Raw genomic sequence first — 23,420 nt, forward strand, 5'->3', positions numbered from 1 at the left:
CTCTGAAGAACCCTCCTGGAGCCAAAAGCAGCTGCTAACCTGCTGACGGAGGGAAAACTGTTTCATTCCCAAAGTTGAGACTTTCAGGGACAAGTCCTTCACAGCATGTTAGTGCTTCAACCAGCTGCTAAATATGTGAAGATGAAATTAGCCAATCGGCCGTGGAACAGTGTTCAAGTGAAATTTGTTACGCTCTTAAAGTGGTCGTCTTTCTACAGCATTTCTGTAATGACATCACTCCGAGACCCTCTTATGAGCCAGTCACTGATGGCATAATTATTAAACTTGTTCCTGAAACATGACATCATCCATAGCTACAGGTGTAACTCCACCCCTTTCTCCAGTGTGTAAATGTTGCGCTCAGAATCTTTGTGAGGATCCAGACTCTCAGTTTCCTTCTCTGTTCAGATCCATGTTCAAACCAAAGCATTGCTAATAAGCAACAAATGACAGGAATGTTTCACAGTAGTAGGATTAAAGTTTTATTTTTTTATGAAGGGGTGGTTTGGGATTTTTCTTCTTTTACAAGTAGTATGTTTTTTGATAAAACTTGCAAAAAATCTTCTAGCATATTCCAATAATGATGGACATGAGGATAAGGGGGTTTATTGCTGAATGTTAAAATGAAGACACATTTTAATTTTTTTTTTTCACAGAGTGGAAAAAAATCGCTTTGCTTGCTGCTTTATCCATGCACCCAACTACCAGAACCACTAGGACATGCAGGGGGTGGGGGATCGGGGCTGGTTAAAAAAAAGACAAACAAAATCAGACATGTAGGGTTTCAGTGTGTGTCCCAGTGTGTGCTTCATCATGTATGATACTCGTATTTCTGTGTATGTACAGGGGGGGGGGGGGCAGACTGAGACAGACACATAACTCATCATTCAGTCAAAATGACCGAGCAAAATAAATCCAGTCAATCAAAGTAGAGAGATGCTGTAGTACTGCAGTACTGACAGGCGGCACGCTCCAGCAGAGTGAACCTGCAGCCCTCGCTGGAGGGGTGAGAGGTGGGGACCAGTTTCCAGATTATATTTATACGAAAAAGTACCAGGTGACCCAGAGTGGGGGGGGGGGGTGGCCAAGATATGTGGTCTCAACACAAACACAGACACACACATTCCCACCTACACACACTTGAAAAAAGCAACTAAATCTCCCATCTGATTTGAAAAGTCTTCCACCCACGCTCCTTTAATCATGGCTGCGACCTGAACGCCAACGTGGACGGCGAGGACAGTGAGGGATGTGGGTCTGGCCTGGGGACAGAACTGTGACATGAGATGACGTCGCTCTCTTGGAGTGAGTCTTTTAGCTGTGATGCCATGGGGAAGTCCTGAGACACAGTGCGGCTCTAAGCTGCTGGCATAGGAAACGGGCGGGCTTGGCAGTCCACAGGAGGCCAGAGTCAGGCTGGATTACAACTGGATTGGTTCGGTGGGTAAAATCGGCAGCTCCCTGGCCAATGACAAGAGGAAGGAGGGGCTTACAGTGCAATGGAGCTTGTGGCAGCGAGGGTTGGTGAGAGTAGCATGTCAGTCGGTGCTGGATGAGCGAGGCGCCAACCAGAGAAGATTCATACGGGGAAACACACACGCGCACACGCATGTACACACACAACTGACAAAAGCACACACGCACATACACACACGCACACAACTGAAATACACACACACACGCTTACACTAACACACATACAGTACATGCACACGTGCCCACACACAACTGACACACTCACACATGCTCACTGACTCACTCACACACACACCAGTTGAGTGACAGTCAGCAAACCCAGACGTTTGTGGCGGCCTGTGATCATCTGGAAAGACTCATCCCGCCGCTGCGGTGAAGGAACCCACACATCCGGCTGCGTCAGTGGCCGATGTCACGCCACGTGCATCATAATCATGTAAACAGACAACTTTTACACTGGAGGAATCGATATTGCATGATGACATAATGTGATCACAGTTCAAAAAGAGGAGGATCCCAAATCAGAGAAAATGAAAGCAAAAGGAAGGAAGAGGGTTGGTCTCTATAAAAACGAGGAGTCTTCATAAGAAAGGCTACAAAAACTCAATGGGACCTCCGACTTCAGCATACAGCAAAAGGCACCACAATATTATTCTATTTATCTAACTTGTGAAAAAATTGGCACATAATTCTCTTATTTTTCTTCTTTCATAATGCTGTAAATCAAAAAACTTTACATATAAATATTCCCCCCCTTTATAAAAAAAGTCTTTGCTGTTAGCTAGTAGACAATTTTTGCTGAAATGAAAATAAATATTTCATTTGTTTAGAATATCTGACTGTTATACAAAATAAAAATATTTCTCCTAGGTGCAGGTCTCTAGACCACTGGTTGTGTGTAGGAGGTGGGGGGTGGCAGGGGCGTGTGTGTGTGTGTGCGTGTGTGTGTGTGTGTGGGGGGTTCAAGTCTTAAAGGGGCATGTTTTCAGTCTTGGACCGCTGCGACTGTGAGCTGCGACTCTGTCCGTTGCTGCGCGTTGCTGGCCGACTCGGCCCACGGTGAGTCCGTGTGTCAGCACCCGATGACAAATGGAAACCCGGGACAGTTAAGGGCAAGTCTACGTTCATGTTTTGCATACTAAGAAAAGGTGTACTTTCTCCACGCACATCCTCTTCCTCCTCCTCCTCCTCCTCCTCCTCTTCTTCTGATTGACTGAAGCTCTGTGAGCTGTAGTCCCGAAGGCCTGCTGACCGCTGTGATATGTGTCCATTGAGGCGGTTGCGTCGTGGGCGTCGCCGACTCCGGATGGGTTCTCTTGAGGAGGCATACTCCTGGGTGGTCTCGTAGGCCTCATCGTCAGGAAGACGGTAAGGACTGGATGGTAGACTTCCTGTGCTCTCCGTCAGGAAGGGTCGTCGCGGACGCCGGGGCTGCCGGTATAAACTTCCATCCTAAAACATCAAAGATGATTAGGAAACATCAAACAAATGCCGTCATGTTTTGGCTGAACTGTAGTCGTGTGTCACCTGGAGAGCTAGAAGAATTCCAATCGTGAAATATTGCACAGAGTTCAAAGAATGAAACACAGGGATTTTTTTTTGTCAGTGGGTCGTTAAACAGGTGAAGAACACAAGATAGTTGACAAAGATGCTGCTGTGTGGGGGGTTTGAGCTCACAAATATCGTTCGCCATCCATCCACTCATCCATCATCCATCCATCATGTGGGAGGAAGCTGGAGTACCAGAGAGAACCCACACAGGAACAGGGAGAACATGGAGACTCACCCAGAAAGACCCCGTGCTCCAGCCGGGGCTCCACCCACAACCTTCTTGCTGGGGGCCACAGTGAGGACCACTGCTCCACCAGGCCGCCCTATCTTTTTCCCTCCTGTATTACTTTATTTGTGACTCAAGAATGCAGAAGGAGCCAGACATGTATAATTAGCTCAAAGCTAACCCTGGCTAACAACAGCTAAACTGTCCAGGAATGCCTGTTGACAAACAGTTAAACACATCATCCAGTATAATCCACATCTGCTGTTACCAGATTTGTGCTCAGTAATCCAGAAACACTTGAATTTGAGCTCCATTTAGTTGCTTTTGGTTAGTAGTAGGTTGGGCAGTGGCTCACACAATCACCTCAAAGCAAGACAGTTCTGATTAGGAACCTGCTGGGTAGCTGGGGTCTCTGTGTGGAGTTTGCATATTCTCTCCTGGTCTGTGTGGTTTCTCTCTGGGGCTTCCGGTTTCCTCCCACACAGCAAGAACATGGAAAACTGGTTACATGGTGACCTTTGTACTACTCGGTGGAGGTGTTTTGACCCTGTAATGGACTGGTGACTGGTCCAAACTAACAAGGTCTCTCATCCCATAACAGTGGGGATTGGCTCCAGTCCCCCTGATCCAGTCCAGACAATGGCTAGATGGAGAGTAGATCTCTTTTTGCTTCAAGCTACTAACATGAAGGAATCAGGAGTAATGCAGGGACATTACACATTATCACTAAAGACTTGAAACTAAACATAGCAACCAGGAACTAGGTGGTCATCCTGCATCTGCTACTGTTGTTATAAACTCTTTTGCAGAAGCACCAACAATCATGCATCTGTCAGAATGGAAACAATCATGCTTTAAGGGTTCAACCCAGACCTGGCAGACACCAGCAGAGCACCATCTACAGGCCAGAGGCTAGAAACAGAGGACAAATCAGTCAAAAAGGTTCTCCTGATGTGGAAACACACTGAAGTGACTCAAAGTCAGGTGGTCTGGTGAGTCCAAGTGCTAACTATTTATATATATTCTGGAAGCAGAGTTGGACTTAAGTTAAAATTAATAATCACACCAAAGCTGAGAATGACTGATCTATTCAGTGGCACAGCTAAAGATATGTGGTTCAGTCTTTGGCAAGTGAACGACCCCAAACACAAAGTCAGAGGCAGAAAGACCACAAATGGTAAGACCCTCTCCCGAGCCCTGATCCTGGTCCCTCCAAATATTGACCTGATAGCTTCTTTTTTTTTTTTTTTTTTACTGTGCTTTGCTTTTTCCAAGTGACGGAGATTTTCCATAGATTTTCATGTGTACCATAGCCTGCCAGCATCTGTACTTCTGTTACTTAACTTTAGAAGAACCAAATCCACAGATGACAAAGTCTCCAAAACTCTACAATTTCTTCCTGTTTGACAAGAATGAAATAAAAACTACATTGTTTCAGAAATTATTGAGGCTCCATATTCAGCGACGGTACACAAACCAAAGTTCAGCAAGCATTAGTACCCCTTACTCTGAGGAGGGTGATAGAAGCCCAGAAATGCCAGTAGAGGAGCCCACATAACAACAAAGACCTCCAATATAGAAAAGCTCAGAGGGCACAAACCTGGTACGAAGTGGCCCAGAGCTATTGAAAGAACGAGTATGGGAGATATAATCTGTCATATAGCTACTCTTCCACAGAGAAGAGCTCTTTGGAGTGAGTAAAGAGAGAGATAGAAAGAACTAACCACAACCAGCTGAGTCCAGGAGGACGCAGGAGGTTAATCAGAGAGGAGACAGGCACTGAAAAAAACGAAGGATAAAGTCCTTTAACCTCAACAGAGAAGGGCTCAGGCTACTCCAAGCAGATAATCAAGAACCATCTGGCATCTTTGTAGAGCTGGGAACTTGAGGAAGTTTCACAAGGAGAAAGAACTCAGAAGAACATGGATTTACAAAGACCCTTTCAAGTCCTCTTCACCAAGGAAAAACGTGAAACTTTTAAAACATCAAACCAGCAACTTGAGGAACCCTGGGAAATAGACATCTCACCTATCATCCCGTAAATTCAACCACGACTTCAACTTGGACACTGGCTTGGAAATATGGACAGAAGCATAGAACACCATCCAGCAAAGAGGAGCAGGATAGGCTCACGGGCCTAAAGGAGAACCATCCAAGTTCTACAAGAATGCACCAGATGTCCTATGCTTTCTGTGGAGGCTATGGTGTGGCAGAGAACACCCAAGGCTTGCTGAAGGGTTGGCAGGATGCTTGTACCAAAAGAAAAAGATGCATCAGACATCAGTTATCTCTGACCAATCTGCATTCTCATCATCGAGGGCAGTATAGTAGCACAGAGGCGATCCTCCTGCTTTGAAAGATAATAATTACATTGATAAATCTGCACAGAAAGCCGTAATTCCACGATCCTCTGGTTGCTTGGAGCAGATGAGCATGATTTACCACCAGATCCGAACAGCCAAGAAGGACAAGGGCAACCTACATGGGATCATTTTTCTGAGCCAGCCAACGCCTTTGGCTCAGTTCCCCATGAACCTATTGAGGAATCCTTCAACTTCTTCCATGTACCAAAGCTCATCGCTACACTGGTAAAGACACACTGGTAAATTGCCACAACTTGCAACAATGCCTCACGACCTTTTTCCACGACGGTCGACTTCATGACAACATGGCAGCGATTGGAAGTATGCATCATGGCAGGCTGCACAGTCTCCCCTTTGGCTTTTACAATGGCCGTGGAAGTCATCACAAGGGCCACAGAATGGGTGGTGGGCAGCGAATGAACCACAGCTGGACTAAATCATATACCATTCAGGGCATACATGGATGACAAGGCAACACACATCACCACTGAAACATGCACCAAGTGGCTTCTTGAAAAGCTGCAGGACAACATCAAGTGGGCCTAACTGAACATGAAGCCTGGCAAATTGGCAAGTATTTCCATAGTTAAAGGGTGCAGAGTGATAAAAGTTTCTTCATTGACAGCAACCCAAGGCCAACAATGTCTGAGCAGCCGGCCTAAAGCTGGGGCAGATAGTACAATGCAAGCCTCAATAACAGAGGGCAAGCGCAACAACTCAGTCAATGGCCTTGAGAACATCGATCAATCAATCTGTATTTAGATCGCACCAAATCACAACAAAGCCATCTCAAGGCACTTTACACAAAGAGCAGGTCTAGAACCTCCCTCTTTAACTCAGATGAAAGAAACCCAACATTCCCACAGGAGCAGCACTTGGTGACGGTGGCGAGTGGGCGGCCATCCACCTCGACCAGTTGGGATTGAGAGGGGGAGAGAGAGAGATGGGTGTGGGGGAGAGGAGAGGGAGGGTTGGGGGGGCAGGGAGAGAGACAGATGAAGGGTTGGAAGGAGAGTAAACACAGGGCCAGGGCAAGCGAGTAGTTGGTCCAGGAAACTTTTGCCTGGGAAACTGGAGCTCTGATGCCTGGACTCCTCCCCTGGACAATGTGGCCACTCAGCATGTATGAGGTCCTGATAACAACTGTGGAGAAGGTGAAACAAACCATCACTTAATAGGCTAAAAGATGGCTTGGTGTCCCATAATGTTTAATAACATCAGCCTCTATTGCAAAGGAGTCCTGGAATTATTTCTCACAAGTCTAACAGAGGAATTCAAGTGTTCCAAAGTTAGACATCAGACGACACAGAAGGACTCAAGAGATAAGACCATCAGGTCTACTTCACTTCCCCTAGTAAGTGGGTGGAAGTTGACACCATCCAATGCAGAACAGTGAGCTATGTCAGCCCTGTGGCACAAAGACATTGTAAGTCAGGTCCGGCAGGAAAGAGGAGCATCTGGCCTGACAGCATGCGAACCAACCTGGTGAAAGGCTACAACATCAGTGGAGGAAGCTATTGTGGAGGAGGTGCAACGACTGGAAGAGGTCTTCAGAAGTGCAAAGCCTGTAACTCTTGCTAAACAGAGGCAATGGATGAAAAGGGAAGATGTGGAGAGGAGAAAGAACAGCTTGAGGGAATTATGGGAAATGGAAGCAAGCATGATCAGTTTTATCGTCAGAGCAACATATGACATGTTTACATCCTCAAAGAATCTCCAGCAGTGGTATGGGGAGGACCCAACCTGTGCCCTCTGCCTGACTCCAGCCACTCTCAAGCACATCATGACAAGCGGCAAGACCTGCCCAACGCAAATGAGATACACCAAAATCAGGTCCTCAAGAGCCTGACAGTAGTCCTGGAAAGCAAGTAAAGCAAGACCAATACCCTGATGGCAACATTTGTCAGAGGGGGACAGAAAAACACCAAAACATCCCTCCACCAGACCTAAAGCAGGACACCTAGGTATGGCCAAGGACTGGAAGATGCTGGCAGACATCAGCCAGTAATTAATTTCCTGATTGCCTCAACAAACCTCCTACCAGACCTGGTACTCTGGTCCCCATCACTAAAGGCTGCTTACCTCATAGAACTCATAGTTCCAATGGTTGTTGAAGAGGTCTAATAGCATAAGAGGCTTTGCTATGCATAACTTGCAGCAGAAGCAAAACGCTGTGGCTGGAAACCCAATGTCTATACAGTTGAAGTGGGGTGCAGAGGATTTGTGGCATCATTAACCATCAGACACCCTACAGATCATGGAGGTCCTGGTAAGGAGCAGTCTCTGAGCCGGCTGAAAGAAGCAGCCAGTGGATTTAGCCCCAGGAATCATTCAAGGGTGAATTTAAGATGGAGTTGAGCTGAGGGCTAATTATCATGCAGTGGGACACCCTTATGGAGGGTGCATAGTGTTTAAAAAGCCACAACACCCACTGATGAAGGGGTACATGACTGCAGATGTGTCCTTTTCCCAACTGTCCTGGAGTTTTATCTTTGCAAAGATTCAACTCCCACACAATCGGAGACCCCCTTTTTCACCAATTGATTGTAGGTAAAAACTGCTCACCACCTATGGGCACCAGTGTAACATCTCATCCTGTGTTCTGACTCTGATTCGAATCACAGCTGCAGGTACCTGGACTTCTTCCTCTGAGTCTTGGTACTTCTCACCTCCCTGACTGATGCTGCTGGAGGAGGAGGCTGCAGACCTGCAGAGCCTCAGGCTGACACCTCCTACCACTAATAGTACTGGTAATAGTAGTACTACCACTAGTAGTACTGGTACTGGTAGTACTACCACTAGTAGTACTAGTACACCTCCTAGAACCCTGCTGCTGCAGGAGGCTGCAGGCCTGCAGAGCCTCAGGCTGAAATCTCCTACCACAAGTAGTACTGGTACTGGTACCACTACCACTAGTAGTACTGGTAGTACTACCATGATTAGCGCTGGTACGAGTACTACTACCACTAGTAGTACTAGTACACCTCCCAGATCCCTGACTGATGCTGCTGCTGGAGGAGGGTGCAGACCTGCAGAGCCTCAGAATGACACCTCCTACCACGAGCAGTACTGGTGCTAGTACTACTACCTCTAGTAGCACTGGTGGCTAGTAGTACTACCACTAGTAGCACTGGTACTAGTGGTACTACCACAGACACCTCCTACCACTAAGTTGATGCTTCAGTAGCTGGTACATGTTTTTAATTGAGGCTGTTAACTCTCTCCCTCAGTCTTGTTCACATCCAGGTTTGTCTGTCATTCTCCCTCCCTCCTCTCTCTCTGTCCTTCTCTTTTCTGTCTCTTCTCTATCTTTGTCTCTGTCCTGTCCTCCGTCTCTCTCACCCTCCAGCAGGTCAAAGACGACGTCCGTCCCCACTGATCCTGGATCTGCTCCACCTTCCTGCTGGTAAAGGAAGGTTTTGGTGGCTGCTGTTGCAGGATGTGCTGGTTCATAGAAAGAGGGAGGTTCTACACCTGCTGTACTAGGAGGGAGGTTCTACACCTGCTCTACTGGGAGGGAGGTTCTACCTCTGCTCTACTAGGAGGGAGGGAGGTTCTACCCCTGCTCTACTAGGAGGGAGGGAGGTTCTACCCCTGCTCTACTAGGAGGGAGGGAGGTTCTACACCTGCTCGACTGGGAGGGAGGTTCTACCCCTGCTCTACTAGGAGGGAGGGAGGTTCTACCCCTGCTCTACTAGGAGGGAGGGAGGTTCTACACCTGCTCTACTAAGGGGGAGGTTTTACACCTGCTCTACTAGGAGGGAGGGAGGTTCTACACCTGCTCAACTGGGAGGGAGGTTCTACCGCTGCTCTACTAGGAGGGAGGGAGGTTCTACACCTGCTCTACTAGGAGGGAGGGAGGTTCTACACCTGCTCGACTGGGAGGGAGGTTCTACCCCTGCTCTACTAGGAGGGAGGGAGGTTCTACACCTGCTGAACTGGGAGGGAGGTTCTACCCCTGCTCTACTAGGAGGGAGGGAGGTTCTACACCTGCTCTACTAGGAGGGAGGCAGTACAGAACTTTTATGATCTAAATAAAACTGATGTGAGTTCAAATATTTCTGTCACTGGAATGCATGAATGCATGATTGCTTTGATGCAGCTCTAGAAGACTGGTAGTCCAGTCCTATGACTGTTGAACCATTTGTGTATGTACATCAGGGCATCGTAGCAGCGGCTGGTCATCATCTCTGTGGTAGGCTGCAGCAGCAGGGGGTAAGGAGAGGGCGTGGCTTGTGTTGGGCGAGGTGATCTGGAAGGTGGGCACCTGGGGCGGCAGCGGGGGATAGTGGAACTCCACCGGAGACAAGCGCGCTGGTGTGGTCAGGGCCGACACGTACCTGCACAGAGAAGACAACATTTTATGACTTTGCAGAGATTCAGAGATTACAATTCTGAACTAAGGTTAACATTAGCAGTAAGGACAAGACACTTGTCTTTGAACCAGTCTGATAGCTCATCAGTTATCAGCTGCTTCCCAGTTAGCCCAGTTATCGCTGAGCTCTGCTCTTCAGTAGACCACACAGGAAGTTGTGCTTTAATTCCTCTGGTTCTTTGCTGTTTCACGTCAGTGAAGAATAATTGATTGATTTGTAACATGAGTCAGAAATATTTAACATGGGAATCTCTGTATCTTCTCTGGATGCATCATGTTCATATGACATCATTATATAAACAATATAAACTGTTAAACAAATCACTTTTTTGAAGGCCCTAGTAATGCATAAGTTATGAGTATTTGCTTATATGCAAGTTCATGTCTTGAAAAGAAAAAAATTGTTCCCAGAATATCATCACAACCGCTGCGACCTGTAATCGATTACATCTTTGTTGCATAGTTAAAACCTCTTTGAGGGAATGATGAAAGCATAGGTGACAACTTGCTTTGTGTTTGACTGAAGACTGAAGAATCAGAGTATATCCAGTATCGTCGGCCCCATCGAGGTAACTGTACTCTTATCAACTACACGGCGTTACAGATGAGTTCACTGGCAGCAGTCAGACGTGTGCAGACATTTAGCACAGAACATTCTGAGGTCAGATTAGGGCCAGTGAAAGTTAGAACACAAAATAAGTCATGCGTTCTTGGTATTTGCGGTTTTACTGAAATGTCTGTACAGCTATTGGACGTGTTGCTATGAAATCACTCTGGAAAAATTGATTCATTAACCTTTAATCTATCACGCCCATCAGGCCAAATGTTCAGTTTGTCAAATACTTTGACTAATGACCAAAAACCTGAAAATCTATTGACATTCCCATCAAACTCGCAGTACTATGTGTTCCCATAATAAGGAATTGCTAAAATACAAAGCTAAGATATGAATATGTTGTTAAAAATGCTCTACAGGGACTTCTGGTCAGAACACCGCCATGATGGCCCCTTGGCAAGAGACCTCCTGGTTGAACGAGAGTATTTAGAATAATTCAAACTGAGTAAAAAATTCAGACTATAAGCTTAGAGAGAGAGGATAAGACACCTACCACCATTTGGAGCAGTAAAAGCTGTCCAAAGATAGGTAGGTGAGAAAGCAACACAAACAATTAGCGGCTAACAAGTTCAAGCTAGCAAGCAAGGAGGTCAGAAACCATACGTGAGAAATGGCTGACCTGGAGCTGATTCCGTGAGACTTGAGAGGGTTTTTGACAGGAAAACAAAGAGCAACTGGAGACCGTAAAAAAAGACATTTGGAAGGTGAATAATGGGTCGGACAAAGATGAAGGTGTGAATGGAGGTGGCAGAGGAAAGGATTCAAAACACAAAATAATTCATCACCAATTCACATGCTGAAGTTAGAAGACAAGTTACTGGGTTTGGAAAACCGCTCCAGATATGAGAATACAAGGATCTGGCGTGTCAGTGGGATCTGAGCGAGTCAACAGGATGTGCTTCAAAATGAAAGAGACACTTCTTCATGGGGCACGGCAGGGCAAGTGGCAAGAACACCACATAAGCCTGGACCACGACTATCCACAGCTAATCCTCAAAAAATGAAGAGAATATACAGAGATCTGTAAGATGATGAAGGAAAACAAAGGTCAATTCCAGACCCTCTTCCAGCCAGCCTGGGGGGGGGGGGCCATGGTACAATCACCTACACTACAGAGGAAGCAAACTATCACATCTCTGGAGATGCGAATGGAGCAGGTGAGCGAAGGGGGGTACACTCAAAGCCGGATGTGATTCAAGCTACAAGGTGAAGCTTCCAGCCTTCAGGAGACCTTCAGCAGCACTGAACCTAACCCTGACCTAACAGACCTCCCCCAGCCCGAGGGTGGCAGAGTTCATAGTCAAATCTCGGAAACTGTATTATAACCATGTTTAGTAGAGATCCACTATAAAACAGACGGGTTAATACAGGGTTGATTTTGTCGTCTATTTTTTCCCCTTTTTCCTGTTTGCCATGCTGCCATCACAGGTAAGGGCCTCCCCCTCCAGATTTGAGAGGGGGATTTACTGTGGATGCCGTCTCAATCCGCCTGTCAGTCTCCCGCTCCATCCTACCCTCACTCGTGAACAAGACCCTGAGATACTTAAACTCTTCCACCTGAGGCAGGACCTCCCCCCCGACCTGGAGCTGGCAGGCCCCCCTTTCCCAGCTGAGGACCATGGCCTCAGACTTGGAGGTGCTGATTCTCATCCCAGCCGCTTCACATTTGGCTGCTAACTGTCCCAGCAAGAGCTGGAGGGGGTGGCCTGATGGAGCTAAGAGGACCACCTCATCCACTAAAGCAGAGACGACACCCTCCCGTCACCGAACTTTACATTTAAAATCTGGCAGAGATTCCAACATCCTGTTAAATTTGAAAATGGACTTTGATGCAAATCTGACGTGAAAAAAATAACCAAAAGGATGCTTGAAGTGGTGATTGTGGACGTGAGGAGGGAGATAAATCCAACAAACCGAGATTACACGCATTACTCATCCACTCATTATGTCTACTCAGGCATCGGCTACTTTTTCAATAGAATACAATAGCTCAGTTTATTAAAGATAAACTGAAAAGGGAAAGTAAAAATTATTTGGATCATAAGAATAATGAATAAGTGATGCCACCTATTCTCTGGGATGCATGAAAGCCTGTGACTGGAGGCAAAATCTCTTTCTATAAGAAAATGACTAGGGTTGTAATCAGCCAAGGAATTCTTGGTCGACTGAAGCCCTCAAATTTCGACTAAAAATCCACTAATTTTATGTATGAAAACTCTACTGTGTCAACTATCAGCACAAACCTGTTGAGGAATATTGAGACAATTGTTTCTGTCAGGTCGTAATAACTGACCGACGCCATCATTGGTCCTGACAGAGCCAGACTGAACACAGGAGCTCAGCATCGCGGCTGAGACACAAATAGACTTTTAACTTAAAACTTTACTCTTAAACACAAAAGGCAAGTCCACGGTAAGAATTTTTACAATTAAAACAAAAACAATTATTCGACTAAAACATTGAAGTGTCAATTCTGATATGTTCATGTACTCAGAACTGATGGGGCAACCTAAGGTGGACACGTTAGCTCACCGTTTCTAGGTGATACGTCGTGTTTGTAGTGGAGCTGTGACATGAAAACTGTTGTTGGCAAACTTTGCATTCGACTTTTTTCCCATTCTCTATTTTCATGAAATGCTGCCACCCTGCAGATGTCTTTGACATGGTGGACGAGGACTGACTTGAAATGAAACTGTCAAAATTAAATATACATTCATCAAACCACCAGACGTGGCCTTCTAGTACTCTTCAGTCTGTCTGTCTCTAGTGGGTCGGGCGAGTCCAAAATAGCAAAAACAAGGGGGGTGTTCAAAGATGGATTGTTATCTGTGAAACAGGGGTGCTTTGAAAACACCCCCATTAGCACTTGGTACTTTCCTCCTGATGATATTAACGTGGCAAAAAAATCGACCAATCAGAATTTTGGTTGAGCCAGAACGTATCGACTAGTAAATCGACCAGTCGACTGGGAGATTACAACCCTAGTAATTAGGGAATGAATTCTCAGAAACTTAAGACGATGACTTGAAGAAACCTCAGAGGGAACATGCAAAATCTCTAAAGGTGGCACCAAATCTACAATAGCAAAATCAAAAAAGGAATAGATGTAATATAACACAGAAACTGCAAAAAGACTTCTATTTGCAAAGCAGCAACACTATAAATCATTGAAGATGCTAATAAATAACGAGCAGACAGAACTATGCATAAAATAAGAAACCCCACAGCAAATGAAATCAAAACTGGCTCAGAGAAAATGAAACAGTGCTTCCTAAAATACTACATTCCCAACCACAATAAAATATCTGGATTATGTAAAATTATTATGCCTTTCCATCCCAGACACACCTTCCAAAGGTTTGGTTATAATTTAATAGTTTCTATCATTCTTAAGAAGGAGAAACAAATTGGAGTGTGGGATCTATAGTCTGGCAAGCATTCTGAATACTGATGATAAATTATTCATCTCCATACGATCTAAAAAAATACAGCTGATATCTGATATTACCAGAAGTAATACACAAGGACCAGACCGGCTTGGCAGGACCAAAACAGACCCAAGACTCCGTCGGGAGACAGATTACACAACCAATATCGGGGACACTTCCTTTAACTTTGGATGCAGAAAAAGCATTTGATTCAGTGAGATGGTCATTTTTACACAAAGTGTTATCAAAATTGGGACTTCAACTATGAATGACTCACTTGCAGTTCGGAACACCAACAGCTAGAATTAAACTGAGTGGCGATTTCACGAATCCCTTTTCTCTGGAAAGAGGAGCGAGACAGGACTGTTGCGCATCACTGCACCTCTTAGCCTTGCTAAGAGAACCAGGGGTCCGCGGGTCAGGCAGAGGTCAGGTGTGGAGGCGTTACTGACGTCGGGAAGCACTGGCCCTATTTGCTGATGATTTAGCGATAAGTGTAACACCACCCACACAGACACCTCCAAAACTCATGAAATTTCCAGAGGAATTTGGTTTAACAGCTGGGAATAAAATGAATATGAAGCAAAGTCAAGTATTAATATTTAATTATGAGTGACCATCTAAACTTTAGGCCCAGCATCAGTAGAAGTAGATGTAGATATATAGATAGAATATTTAGGTGTCTCATTGCATAGAGACCTCTCGAGACTGTACGACATTCACTGTAGTCCCTTACATTCAAAGATCAAGTGCAGCACACATAGATGGAACGTTCTTCCCCTTTTTAAGATAAGATAAGATTAGATTAGACAAACCTTTATTCGGAAGCTTTATTAAGCTCAAGTTCCCGGACAGAGACAATGAGGATGAACATTCTCCCACGGATGCTTGACCTCTGTCAGGGCCCGCCAGTCAAAATAGCACCTAAACAATTGTAGAATGGGACGGACGAATAGTGAGGGAAAAGGAACAAAATCAAGACTCTGCATTCAAGAAAAGAAAAGGGTGGAATGGCCTTCAGCACCTACAAGAATGTTACTACGCAGCTCAGCTGGGACCTTTGGCCCGCCTGAGTTCCCCAACATACTCTGCAGCATGGAAAGAAAAAAAGGCCCGATGGCAAAAGGAATTCGTGTAACAGCCCAGGAGACAGGGAAAGAGGAGATCCCTGGAGACTGAACCAGTGAAAGTCTGCATGTTAAAAGACCGTCCAAAGTTCTGCTGTGGTGTGCCTATGATACAGATTCTGCACCAACAGAAATGATGCCAGATTTAAGATGTGGATCTCAGGAGATGTAATGATCTATTATTCCTTTGTCCACAAGGGGGCATTGCAGAGCTTCAGAGCTGCACAGACAGAACATGGATTGGAAGGGATGACTTTATTTAGGTACCCGTGAGTAAAACATGATTTTAACCAAAATCTGAGCGAGATCTTAGTAAAAAGCAAATCAGGGCTCATGGAGGTATTTATATTGTTATTCAGGCCCAGATCACGCAGCAAAATGATTTCCAAATTGTGTAACGGCATACAAGTAACTGAAGAAGAGAGCTCAGAATGCATGGAGAGAAGTGGGAAAAGGAAAGAGAGGTGCTGGTGCTGGGAGAACTGGGAGAAAACATGGCAGCTGCAATGGTCCCTGACAGGGTTGAACACTTGGCGACAGATTGTTTTGTTCCAGCCATCAAGAAATGACATCAGGGTGATGCTCGCTGGAGACTTAGTGGCTCTAATGGAACCAATCACTTCCATATCTTCTGGGATTTTCAGGTTCTACTGGGAAGACATCCACAAACATATGAGGAATGTATTTGGTATAAATGTTTATTCCAAATGTGAAACCATGTCTTTGGGAGATTTACTGCTTGAATATTGGACTATTAAAGATTAAAAACAATTACTGGGTACATTATTGGCAGCCAGTAAGACATCGATCATAAGAAAAAGGTTAAAAGTACAACCACCCACCACTGACGAACGGACTGACGTTCTACTGAGAACCTGCTTCATGGAGACGAGGTCATTTCCCCTCTGGGTTGATATCAGATCAGGACCAAATGGATGAGTATGTGAAACCTGTTGGATCTGATTTCTTTGGATTTTGTTTCTACTTTGTGTTCCTGCCCTCTCCTTTGTTTATGTGGTGGTAGGATGTGATAGGTGGTGTTCTCCCTGACCTCACCAAATCCTGGGAATGCAATGTGGGACTGTCTGCACCCACCCTTCCCTTTATCCATGGAGGGGGTACAAACAAAGAACGTTACTGTAACATCAATGAGTGATGGCACTGATGAAAGTGAAGCAGGAAACAGAGTTGGAGGTTTTTATACTTTTCACTACACTTAGAGCCTTTACTTCTTTACATTTACAAGAGCTAATGTGTTGATTTACACTGTATGTGTACCTACTGCAGTAACCAACGTGTCCGCCACCCCTGACGATGGCGTGAGCTCGAAGTCAAAGCATAAAATCTGAAAGTCACACTAAGGTCCTGGCCGGTCGGCCACAACATTAAAACCACATGTCTATTATAAGGTAGCCCCCCCATGCTGGCATGGACTCCAATTTTTCAACGATTCGTTCCCATTAGTTCATCAGTGAGTCACAAACTCAAGGTTATGTTTCCATAAAATAGAGCAGTGGTTCTCAAACTGTGGTGTGCATCCCACTGGTGGTACGCAAGGTCCATCTAGTGGTGTGCAGAGGAATCCTGGAAATAGTTCTTGAACATGAAACAATTCAGTAACATTTACAAACAAATAATACTACTGAAACAGTAAAAAGGCTTCAGAATGAAAACACAGAAGCCAAACTGACTAAAGAATAATTCCTGTCCATCTTGGAATGCTGTTGGTCGATGGGAAAGTTTGCTCCACATCACCAGTCGGTGGCAGCGGCAGCTCGAACTCAGGCTGTTCTGGCGAGAGTTGGTTTGGTCTGCTGATCAAAAACATCTTAAACTTAATCTGAGGCTTTTAAAATAATTTTCAAATAAATAGTAAGTGGAGCAACTGTAAACCAGGTTAAACTGCTGAACCTGGGTTAACTAAAGGTGACAGGTATGCCAAGGTGAATTCATACTGGTCCCTGACATGAGTTCATCCTGGTGGGGGGGTACCACCACACACACGGGGACATGGATGTCCCTCTGGGATGTTGGTACGGAGCAAGGCGAGAACAACTTGAGAGAGTACAGAAATCAGTTGTAAAGACAAGAGTAAAGCAAACGAGTTGGTAAACACTGAATGAGAGTTTTATGAAAAGAGCACAGAGAAGCTAGAAGTGAAGGAGAAGGAGCTGCACGTTTGCCAACCGTTCTGGATAAACTTGGTGAGTTTAATTTCATGCAGTTTTTTTTCTTCTGTTCTTTTTGGACACACAGAACCAGACAGGTTCAGACAAGTTACCAAGCTGGGTAGCAGCGAGCTACGTTGCTGGATTAGCCACCATTTGAGTTGATGCTTTGGCGAAATGCATGTTTGTGTAAAGTTAGTCTGGAGATGAGATGCTAACTTATGTTGTGTACTGACGCCGTTTTACCAAGGATTTAATGCTGTACTGCTATCAAGGAGTCCAGATGGCGAGCCATCGATAGGATCAACCTGCACCGAAAGCCACGGATTGTGGGGTAACAGGGACACCTACTGGCGGATGTAGGTTGGAACATTTACTCTCCTTTCATGCTGCAGTCTACAGCGTGGACTGAACTGGACGTTCCTCCAGGACCAGTAAACTGGACATAATATGGATCTGTGGTTTGGAACCTTTTGAACTAGAACAACTGTGTTTTCTTTTCTGAGTGAATTGTGAGGACAGCGTTAGTTATTTTTCTGATGGTAACTGGAATGTGGTCAGGGTTAAAATTAACATTAGAATAAAACATAATTAGAAGTACTCGATTTAAAACAAAACTAAAAAAGTAACCATAACCCTAACAAACACACACACACACACACACACACACACACACACACACACACACACACACACACACTTGCGTGATTTGAACATCTACTTAGGAGAAATGTGTAAATTTATATTTGGCAGTATTCCAAGGGTGTAAAAAATAAAATAAAAATTCAGGGTTTTAGACTAAGGTGGAGCAATGGTCCCCACTGTGCCCCCCCAGCAAGAAGGTTGTGGGTGGAGCCCCGGCTGGAGCACGGGGTCTTTCTGTGTGAGTCTCCATGTTCTCCCTGTTCCTGCTGGGTTCTCTCTGGTACTCCAGCTTCCTCCACTTTCCTCTATGACAGAGCCTTCAGTCAGGACTGGTTCAGGTACTCTGAACCACTGATAGCTATGCTGCTACAGGCTTAGACTGCTGGGGGACACATCAGGTTACATGGAGCCCTTCCCTCCTCTCCTCTCCTCTCCTCTCCTCTCCCCCTCTCTCCTCCTCTCCTCCCTGCACATTTTTGGAACTGTCACTACCACTACTTGTTGCACTTTGTAGTTTGGCCTTGGTGTCTCGCAGTCTCTCTGTGTTTCCACAGATCCACCAGAGCCCCAACCGCCGCCTGCATCGCCTCCCCCCCCTCTTATTCCCTACTGTTGCACCGGCCTGCGCTCCCCTTCCATGAACCAGTCTACCATCCAGTCCCCCATCAAGCTGGCTTGCTCTCCCTGCCTCCCCTCCCATGAACCAGTCTGCCATCCAGTCCCCCATCAAGCTGGCTTGCTCTCCCTGCCCCCCCCTACCAGAAGCTTCCTTCTTCAACTGTTATTAACATTTCCATGTTGCCTCCATTCTGTGTTATAAACTGTTTTCTTCTCTGTAACAACATCTCCTGCACGTCTGTCCCTCCTGGTGAGGGATCCTCCTCCCCTCCTCACCCTGAGGTTTCTCAGATTTTTCCCTGTTAAAGGTTTTCTATGGAGTTTCTCCTCAGTCGATGTGAGGGTCTAAGGGCAGAGGATGTTGTTATGATGCCATGAAGCCTGGAGACAAACTGGTGGTGGAAACGGGCTCTACAAATAAAATTGCCTTGGCTTGCCTCCACAGTCCAAAGACATCAAGAGGGGACCAGGTTAATCCAGACTCTAAATTGACTGTAGGCGTGGCTGGGAGAGCCAATGGTTGTCTGTCTCTATGTGTTGGCCCTGCCATGGACTGGTGACCTGTCCAGGGGGAAGGCTGCTGGGATAGGCTCCACCCCCACCACCCTCAACAGGAGAAGAGGGGGAAGATGGAGGGATGGATGATGGACGATGGATGGATGGATGGATGGATGGGCGGATGGATGAATGGGTGGATGGATGGACGGATGGATGGATGAATGGATGGACGGAGGGATAGATGGGTGCGTGGATGGATGGATATAAACAGATATGTGTCACACTTTTTAAGGTGCAAAGGTGCTGGGAGTCACATGTCTGAAGGGGTACGGGACTGTGAGGGGTTCGGGTCCGGTGACATGAGCGAGCAGCCATGAGCAGGCTCCTACCTGTCGCTGTGAGGTGAGTCTCTCAGTGAGTCGTATGAATCTCCGTACTGCATTCCTGGACCAGAGACATCTGCACAGCCCCAGTGGGCCGCCCTCCTCGCCATACATGCCGGGCTGCTGCACTTACTGGTTCCCACTGAGCTGGAGAGCCCACCTGACTGGCAGTCTGAGTTCAGACTGTCTGTCCGCTCCATGCTCCACGTCTGCTCCTCGTGTCTGCAAGTGAAGGTGTTGGCAAGGTTACAGCGGCGCATTCAACACACACTGACCTGCATGCTGGACGCCACCAGTACTGGCGCTGATGCTCACTGGCTGAGTGGATGGCTGTTCAGGGGCCGATCCTCGTTAGAAACACTCTCATGAGTGTAGGGAATGATAAAGTTCTGGGTTTCTGCCATCAGTCAGGCGCAGAGCGCCATGACAAAATCACAGCACATCAGCTTCCTTCACATGAAAAGGATGAATTCCAGGCAGTTGTGACAAGTTCCTTTTCCTACTTTTACTTCAGATCCTCGGTCTCCTATTCAACAAAACAAATCTTTTTCTTGGTGTCTACATATTGAAAATCAAGTTTTCATACTGTTACTCAAAACACAACCCCTGTCCGTCAATCAATCTTCAGATTTTAGCAGCAAGTTGAGACAACTAAGAGTTATTTTACAGTAGTTAGTTAGCTGGAGAAAATGGTACTTGTTCCCTTCAGTTTCACCTGAAAATACCCAGCAGCTGGATCCTTCCAGATCGTTCCCTGCTCATCCTTGAAACTGTCTGAACAATGAATCAGTCCTCAGCAGCTATGATGTGGCCGAGGTGTTTGCACCACGAGACACTAACTGAAGTTGGAATGGTCATGTGTGTACTGGGGGGCTGAACAAGTACTGGGGGAACCTGATTAGTTCCTACAGTTTTTAGAGTTGATGTTCTGCCAACCAGTCATAGAAGAACGTTTAAAACGATATTCTGCAAACTGCTTGTTCTCCTCTTGGCTAATTTGGACATTCTCCTTATACTTGTTGACTAATGCTGTACTGAACTGGGTGGAACCCCATTGGCAACCAGTTAGATTGTCTAACCTTACTGGGGCTGTGATGACTAGGATTAGCGTACCTGAATGGCTAACATATCTTATGTTATCACGCTGTTGGTGTTTGGCCATGCAGACAAGTTTCATCTTAGTCTTTTGTTCTTGGTGCAAAGCACTCAAAAATGACAAATTAAATATTAAAATTGTCAATTGTTTTGTCACAGAAATGGTGAGTGGGTTGAGAGCGGGGCGCCGTACGGCTCGCCACCAATCCTTTTATGCCTTTGAACTGCAGACTTCAATCCAGTGACTATTAAAGAAAAGCAGACAACTCTCAAAGATGAAACAGCATCAAGTACTAACCCTAAGAACCCCACGGTGGATCATACGGAACACGCAGAGAACGCCAGCCTGACGTGTAGACAAGCAGGACCAAATTAGTTCCCACCCGCATCGTCTCACTAAGTCAGTCTCACTCTGAAAGTACAAAGTGGGCCTCACGCGGTCACATTTAGATTTAGTTTTGCCAGATGAACACAATTAATCTTCTAACATCACATAATGGTTCTGATTGTGGACAGTTTTAACTGGAACTGGGAAAAGTGGCCGTTCACACCTACGTGTGTGTGAGAGTGTGTGTGTCTGTTCTTGTGCTTGCTACATAATGAGGACGAGAATACGTACAAACAAATGGGACATTTTTGGAAAGTGAGGACATTTTAGCAGGTCCTCACCTCTTCAAAGGGCCGTTTGAAGAGCAAGAGGATGCTTTCGGGTTGGGGCTTAAATTAGGTTCTGGTTAGGCTGAGGGTTAGGGTCAGGGGCTAGGGAACACATTACGTCAATTAAAGTGTGTGTGCGTGTGTGTGTGTGTGTGTGTGTGTGTGTGTGTGTGTGTGTGTGTGTGTGTGTGAGTGTGTGTGTGTCAGGTGCACCTGGAAGCATGTGAGGCAGTGGTGGAGTGGTGGGAACGGGTGGACATTCGGCTGCCTGCGTAGTTGCCAGCACCCTCGTCTCCGTGGCTGATCACACACTCCGTTGTAGGGACACTCTTGGAGATGTACTGCAAGACAACCATAGGAACAAAACTCAATACTTCAACTATGATCCCCTTAAACTGGTCTATGGATACCTTATCATAAGTGAGAGGATTCTTCTGACGTGTCTGTCAGTGCTGCGATTGTGCTGACTCATGCTTGTTGTTTTCAGGAGGATTCCTGGCGCTGTCTTTCCTCTCTGGAATGTCCCCTCATACCCTTCTACTGTCAGTAGGTGAGATTTTATTCATGCGAGTACGCTTTGGGAGTCAAAACAGTTTTTGAAGCTAACAGTTGCTATCAGGCTCACCAATGCTGACCTGCCAGGTTCTTAAGTTATTTGCTCTGGTAAAAGTTGACATCCAAGTTGAAATGTCTGTTTTATTCTGTTCCTAATTTTGCATTAATGAATATCTGATGGTATTTTGCAAATTTTAACACACAAACCCTAATCATAGGACAGTTCTATGTAATTAAAAGAGGCCCTGCTCTGCCTATGGCTCAGTCCCGGTCTGAGGAAGAGTAGCAGCAGGTCTTTGCAGAAAGCAAGTGGTCAAAGATTAGGAAGTGGTTTATTTTGATTGAGGATGATGTCTCTTTGATGGTGATGATGTGAAGACGATGAAGAAACTGCTGCTGACACAGTCTTAGTTGCATATAAAAAGGTTTATTGCAGAAAGCACAGTGTCACTGCTCGAGAGCGTCCATTGAGAGATTCTTGTGGCCAGATCTGAACCCTTGGCTGCTATGCTGTAAAAGGCCCGACTCTTTACCATCGTATCCATCCCCCCACGGTATGTTAGCTTCAAGTGTCATAAATATGTCCCTTCTAAAGAGGCCCCACTGACCATACACAATAAAACCAGCTGCGACAACATCCTCCTTACATACCAACCCATACTTCCCCTAAGGACAGTCAGATACCATAAGGACAAAACTGAGTTTCTTGTGCGTACCCCTGTTTAGGTCGCACGCCCCATAATACTATTAATGGCTCTCTGAAACCAGCCGAGAATTGTTACCATCACAGCTTCTTATCCAGAAAGAACCACAGCTGTTGCCATGACCTGGATGCTGAGGTATCAGTGCAGCGGCGCCTATGACCAGGACCACCTACACCTGCCTCTGCTGTGGGAATCTACTGTTGGGACTTACATCAACCATGGGGATCTCCTCGGGACCAGGCCCGGGGTGGTTGGGTCCATTTACCAGCATGCGGTTGGGTTGCTCCACACACTGATTCTGGTTCTGGTGTAAGTGACTCTGAATCTTCTTCCTTTGCTTCCTAGAAGTTTGTAGAAGGAACAATAAGTGATTCATCATTTTGCTGTTCAATTTTAGTGTTCTTTGAAAATCTCTTTCTTCTCAGCTTCATTCCTTCTCTTTTGCACTCAAAAGCCCTCCATTCCATGATTGAAAAAATTCTGATGATAAATTCCACAATTCTAAAATTATTTAGCAGATGCTTTTGTCCAAAGCAACACACAACCCAAGCAAGAATTTAGATTGGAGGGACAAAACTTGGTTTAAGTAACAATGAAAGACTCTTGATTAATGTTTTCTAATCGGTTATTTTAGCGGGATGAATTATGCTGTGAACCTGACAAACCAAGAGAGGAGGAATGAATTATTCACTCAACAGCAGTGATGGAACGAGTCCATTCCATCATTTTTTTGTACTGAAGTAGAGTTCCAGTGGACCTGAAAACACTAGTATCCAACATATGTAGTCAGTGTGATTCCTAACAGTCATTTCCAGTTATTATAACAAATAGACATTTCTTCGATACATTTTCCCAAATGGTTTAACTATTTGCTGGAGTCCATTAGTCTCACAACCGCTCACATTAATCCTGGGATGAGTTAAGGAGGATCCGAC

The 23,420-nt window shown here is 45.7% G+C and overlaps 1 protein-coding gene across 3 annotated transcripts in view; it reads right to left on the reverse strand.

The window, feature by feature from the left end:
• Positions 1–474: 474 nt before the first annotated feature.
• The window catches only part of nrg2b (neuregulin 2b), an 80,827-nt gene continuing 57,881 nt past the window's right edge, over positions 475–23,420 (reverse strand). For all 3 annotated transcript variants that reach the window (XM_086222909.1, XM_086222907.1, XM_086222908.1), the window contains 5 exons: positions 22,697–22,826; positions 21,440–21,567; positions 19,481–19,696; positions 9,773–9,956; positions 475–2,928 (listed from right to left, as the gene is read on the reverse strand). In XM_086222909.1, the coding sequence (XP_086079035.1) occupies positions 2,446–2,928; positions 9,773–9,956; positions 19,481–19,696; positions 21,440–21,567; positions 22,697–22,826 (1,141 nt within the window). In that variant the 3' untranslated portion in view covers positions 475–2,445. The remainder of the gene's footprint in view (positions 2,929–9,772; positions 9,957–19,480; positions 19,697–21,439; positions 21,568–22,696; positions 22,827–23,420) is intronic.

The sequence above is a fragment of the Aulostomus chinensis genome, chromosome 13, assembly GCF_037954235.1.
Source record: "Aulostomus chinensis isolate RoL2024-O1b breed Wild chromosome 13, RoL_Achi_v1.0, whole genome shotgun sequence".
In the NCBI taxonomy this organism is placed as follows: domain Eukaryota; kingdom Metazoa; phylum Chordata; class Actinopteri; order Syngnathiformes; family Aulostomidae; genus Aulostomus; species Aulostomus chinensis.